This window comes from Brassica napus, chromosome C2 (genome assembly GCF_020379485.1).
Source record: "Brassica napus cultivar Da-Ae chromosome C2, Da-Ae, whole genome shotgun sequence".
Classification (NCBI taxonomy): Eukaryota; Viridiplantae; Streptophyta; class Magnoliopsida; order Brassicales; family Brassicaceae; genus Brassica; species Brassica napus.
Window position 1 is genome coordinate 36259406 of NC_063445.1, and position 5661 is coordinate 36265066.

General features: G+C 39.7%; 2 protein-coding genes across 2 annotated transcripts; both read right to left on the reverse strand.

Moving 5' to 3' along the window:
• Window positions 1-773: 773 nt before the first annotated feature.
• Window positions 774-2380, reverse strand: LOC106440450 (chlorophyll a-b binding protein CP26, chloroplastic-like). The gene is made up of 6 exons (XM_013882114.3): window positions 1965-2380; window positions 1785-1869; window positions 1646-1696; window positions 1450-1570; window positions 1237-1371; window positions 774-1141 (listed from the first exon to the last, which is right to left on the reverse strand). Exons 1-6 carry the CDS (start codon window positions 2155-2157, stop codon window positions 881-883), a joined length of 846 nt encoding a protein of 281 aa, XP_013737568.1. The 5' UTR covers window positions 2158-2380; the 3' UTR covers window positions 774-880.
• A 144-nt stretch (window positions 2381-2524) lies between these two features.
• LOC106440451 (keratin-associated protein 6-2) lies at window positions 2525-3569 on the reverse strand. Its single transcript, XM_013882117.3, has 3 exons — window positions 3279-3569; window positions 3042-3192; window positions 2525-2935 (listed from the first exon to the last, which is right to left on the reverse strand). Exons 1-3 carry the CDS (start codon window positions 3427-3429, stop codon window positions 2839-2841), a joined length of 399 nt encoding a protein of 132 aa, XP_013737571.1. The 5' UTR covers window positions 3430-3569; the 3' UTR covers window positions 2525-2838.
• Between the last annotated feature and the right edge of the window lie 2092 nt (window positions 3570-5661).

The window sequence follows — 5661 nt, forward strand, 5'->3', positions numbered from 1 at the left end:
GGAGAGCAAGAGAGTATCTTGGAGAAAAGACAAGATGAATAAAGTTGGGGAACAAATTTATGACTTACGAAAAGAGGAATAAGTGCATTCCAAGAAAAATAAATTTGCACTTATTATTATGGAAGATGTCCATATCTATGTTGCCTTGGAGCTAGGCTTTTAGGAACGTGGAAAATAATATAAGATAGCTATGAGTTGTCTGTAGAGACACAAAGACATAGAGACTGATCTTATAAAGAGAGAGATAAGGTCTTGGAAGTGTTCTTGGGTCGTGTTGAAGCAATGGCTGAATTATTTGACGGAAAAGAGACATAAGCTGATAGTTTAGGAATCCTTCAGTATCATGTATTAGGGTATTAATACTGGACGTGTAAAGCTGAATAAATAAGGTATTTTAACGCTTCACTGAACCAATCCTTGTTGATGGTTATGGTTAGCCACTGTCTCGCACGTGCCAACCTCTACACCTGGCTCACACGCTTGATGGCTAACCATAACCATCAACAAGCTTGTGACTTTGTCATACGGGAAATGAAGATTCCTCTAGAGGGATCAAGTTTGAAGATCATATAACAATTCGTCGTCTGTTGTCCAGCCAGTTCCTGCGTCCAACCAGCTTTCATTTGCACGGTGAGATGACTTCTGGGGTTATTCTAAATAGATCTTTATGTAAGTGTTTCGTACTTGATTACATATGCTTTAAGTATCTCATTTTTATGGTTGGAAGCAAATTGCTTCATAAAACCCAAATAAATATATATCCACTGTTGGAATGAACAAGAACATAATTGTATTTCTTTTTTTCACACTGTCAATAGAAATTCTCATCAAACAAAGTGTACAAAGCATTTTTGAAAAGATCATTAAAACTAGAAATAGCTTAGAGGGTTGGAGCCCTCTCAGCAGTTCCAGCGATGACTGTAAGCAAATTGTTGCCAAAAGGATCACTGAGATGCTTTGAAAGGTTCTCAACAGGACCTTCTCCTGTAACATAAGCTTGGATGAAGAAACCGAGCATCGCAAACATGGCTAATCTCCCGTTCTTGATCTCTTTAACCTTGAGAAGAGCACCTTGTTCGGGGTCCTTAGCAAGTCCCAAGGGATCAAATGGACCTCCTGGGTGTAGCTTGTCCTCAAAATCCTGCCCATTGTTTATGAATTCCAAGCTTAAGTCTTTTTTTTTTTTCTAAATGCACAACTTAAATATGTAATGCTAAAACATAGAGCGCAATGTACCAATCCGTTGGTGATTCTGTAGTACTCAGCTCCACCGAGGAGAACAACCTCAGCAACTACAGCCAGAACAAGGTTGATTGGGATGTTCTTGCCAAAGTAGTTTAATGTGTTTCCATCAAGAAGCAGTGCACCAGTCTGCATTAATAATATATATTCCAATAAGATCCATCACATGACAGATTAGAATATAAAGTAAGTCGCCAAAACAAAAACCTTGAACCAGACGGCTTCAGGGCCACAGTTAGCGCCGTATTTGTTAAAGGCTTCAGGGATGATGAAACCAGCAGCTCCCAACATAGCCCATCTGGCGTGGATCAGTTCAAAGGCTTGGTATCTGGCGACCACATTCATTAGTTTTAGTGACATTGTTCAAATAATGAAAGAGAGTTAGAGCAGAGAATCGGCTTACTTAGCAAAGTTCTCAGGCTTCTTTCCGAGTCCAAAAGGGTCATATCCATAGCTGCAATTCAGATTACAGACCAGTGGAAGCCTTAGTGACGAAGCCAAAGTAAGCATACAAAAGGAGACAAGAAGAAGAAGTGTCTTACTCTCCCGCAACTTCACCATTTAAGTACTCTGGGATCTCTGATCTGTCCAAAAGACCATCAGGCAAGAAGATTCTCCTGTCAGGACCTGAAAAACAAGAGTCATAATCAGAGTGAAATAACGATAGAAAATAGAGATACACAGTAATATTGAAAGGGAAGCAGAAGGCAGTAGGAACGTACCATACCACTTGGCGAGCTCGTCGTTGGCAGCAGAGACGGTCTTGGCCTTAGGAGGAGGAGCTGGCTTCTTCTTGGAGAACAAAGCAACTGTCTTGAACGTGGCTGGGTTCGATGCCAATGGGGCAGATGATCTCGACACGGCCCTGAAGTTAAGGGGCGTAGCAAGCATTTCCGACACACCCAAAGACGCCATCTTTTTTTTTTTAGCCAAAAGGTTAAAGCTTTTACTCTGTTTCAAGACTAAGAAATGCTAAGTTGAAAAGATGGAAGAGATGAAAGTGGGTACTATAAGGTGGAGGGTAGGATTCCTTAAGGCTTTTGATTGGTTCAAATTGAAAATGTGAAATATGATTCTGTACTCTGATTGGCTGTGGTTTCTGTTGGATAATCTAATTTATCTATCCATATCCTCTGTTTCTCCTTTGTGTGGTTAAGCTTTACTTCAGAATGTATACAAAGAATCTCAAACTGTGAATGTCATCCACAAATCTTTCAGTGCTTTCAGTAAATTCCTCAGGACGCAGAACCTTTGTGGCACGCTAGTCACTGCAATGTAGACGGGTAAAAACGCGAAATCGCATTCAGAACGGAAAAAATACAAAAGACCAAAACAAAGGTTAGATTTCGACATGGAAACAATAGCAATGGCTGCCCTACAAATTGGTTTATGCAATTGGGCATCGGGAGTTAAGCTGAGCCATTAAACAATTCAACATAGCACCAAGACTTGGAACTCAAACTATAAATAACTAAACATCACTAGATTGAATACGTCTGCCAAGGTAAACTAAGCGAATCCATCTTTACACCATATGTAGATTGTACAACACTGGCATTTACTTGAAAGGAGCTGCTGCAACACTGATAAGTTTGGCTAAGTTCTTCTCCACTTGTCGATTTCTTTTGTAGTAGCTTTGACAAGTTTCTTGGTGTGAACAACTAGTTCATCGATAAGAGAATCAACTTCATCTCTGTCAGTAACCAAAACGAAAACCATCTTCAGTTCTACTGCTATTGCTACCGATACATTATAGCTAGTACACTAGAATCGTAACTACAGGGGCGTAATCGACTTACAGAGATGGCTTTCCGACGTTGTAATAAGAGCGAGAGTGATCATAAGCCGCGCCTCTTCCGACGCCATAGCCAAACCCTACACCGATTCCACAACCAGCTCCAAACCCGAGACCAAACTGTAGTCCAGGAACTCCTGGTCCGAATCCTACACCTGTTTCATTAAATCTCTCTCAGAAAGACGATACAGATTATCTAAGTCAGATTACAGCGATTCGCGGGTCTCTGCGATCAAATTACCTCCGATAAGACCGGCGCCGAAACCGAATCCGCAACCGAATCCGAGTCCAAAGGCGGGACCAACTTTGCCGACGTCTTTGATCCTAACCTTAGGAAGTCTCCACAGCAATCCCTTGTCATCGTCTCCGATGCTCCTCCTCCCGTTGCTCATCGTCTCTGTTTGCCTTCTCTCTTCGTGGTTTTTGCTAGTACTTGAAATGTGACCAACTTAACAAGGCCCATTTTACTACTTAGGCCCAACTGTAGAATATACTTTCATCAAATTAATGTATTTGAAAAAGATTCTCTCCCACCCACATTGACCAAGCTTGTCAGTTTTGAACACATTTTTGTTCAACCATCCAGTTTTTTTCTTTCTAAAATAGACAAAATCCGTCTTCTTAAATTTGTTTTAAACTTAAAACAACAGATTTCATTTCCGACATAGGTTAAAGGATCCTTTTTGCTGTCTCGGTCCGCAGAAGATCCCAAGCAAACTCAGCTCTGATATGTCGAGTTTTTGTCTTTTGTTTTACTTTTTTTTTCTTGTTAATTTAATTTCATTGGATCCTCATGAATTATAATACTCTACAAAAAATGACCATAAATATTTAATGCTATTATGCGAACTTTATTTCACTGTTTCAAAAATCAAAATTTTAGGATTTTTCAACTATAGTAAAAGGACCAACATCAGCAGAAAAAGCAAAAATATAGCTCTTAAGCCTAACTAGCCACCAAGAACCGCTAGAGTTAAAGTTCAATCTACATAATTCTCCAACTTATTACAAAAGCACTCCCTCACATTATAAGAAGGGTATCAATTCTATTCGCTCAAAAGATTTGGTCCCTCTTATCTTTTTTCACTGAAAATTGGAAAACAAATGTGAGACCACTATGAGCTTATTTAGGACAAGACATGATTCAGTGCTAATTTGATCTAGAATCAGATCTATCCTTACTTTTAGAGAAATGACCTATCATTTTGATAAATGTATGATAATCCTACAAAAATGGGAACTATTGTCTCATAATCATCTATAATTTCATTATCACATATGCATGATCATCTAACCGTGAAAACAAAAGATCCCGCCAAGAAACAAAACCCCACAGGACTCGGTATTACATGCGAATATGAATCAAACATCTGAAAACCAACCAATTAATGATTTATTTTTAGGGAGTAGGCTGAAGAAGGCAGTTTCTCGAACCCCTTATGATGCAGATCCTTAGTGATAACGAGCTGTAACTGTCTTGACTTGGGAATCCTCTGACCTTTTCATCTTTTACGAGAGATGAATTAACAAAGCTCCCTAGATATACTTTTCTCAATGGAAACGAAAACCTCCATTGCTGCCGTCTTGTAGAAACTGAAATCCTTGGAATATGATGTTCATCATCATCTCGTACCTCTAGTCGCCCATGCTGCAGGAGGACTGGCTCTACTATGGAGAAAATATTTTGTAACGACCTTGATCTTGTTTTGGTAGAGCCTTTTTGGTTTTATTAAAACTAAAGTCCAATTCTCTCTTTTTATTTTGTCCCACATTGAAAGTTTAGAAACCCTACCTCTCTTCCCTTCTCTTATATAAGAAACTCCACCCTTTCTTTTTATTCTCATCAAGTCAATGTATTTCTTTGCGTGTGACGAGTTGTTGTTAAATTATTCGACGACCAGTCACTAGTGAATTTTCCGGTGGGATTTCCGGGTGAGCTTCCGGTGAGATTTCTGGACGAGCTTCCGGCGAATTTTTCTAGTAAGTTTGTCGCCTCCTTATAGTTACAGAACTCTATTTTAGAAATATTGTTATTTTAGGAAAGTTTCTACTTTAGGAAAGTTTCTACTTTAGGAAAGTTTCTATTTGGAGGAAGTTACTATTTTTAGAAAGGTTCCAGTTTAGGAAAGTTTCAATTTTTAGAAATTTTATTTCCTGAGATTCTGAGCCTAAGCCGTTGATACTCGTGTTGCAGTTGACGTCAGTTGACCATCTTCTGTTGATCATTCCAGCCAGTGACTAAGGTGAGGGTCTATTCCTTAAATCCCGTACCAGTGTAGAATTCTCTCTATTGTAGTTTAGATTTCAAATCATGATCCGTCTGTTTGAGTCTTGATTGTTAGTTAGTTCATTCATTGTAAACTGGAACTAGGGGTCTAGAGGATTCAACCATTGATTTGATTGCGTGATGTTAAGAGATGCGATATATATATGTATGTATACATAGTTATGAGTAGGGACTATGTGAGTGGGCGGGGGTCCAGAGATGTCTGGACTAGCGACGCAGCTTTGGTGGGCGGGGGCTCAGAGACGTCTGGGCTAGCGACGCAGATTGTGTGGGGCGTGGGTGCAGAGACGTTTGCATTCGACGCAGCTTTGGATGACGGGGGTACAGAGACAGACTG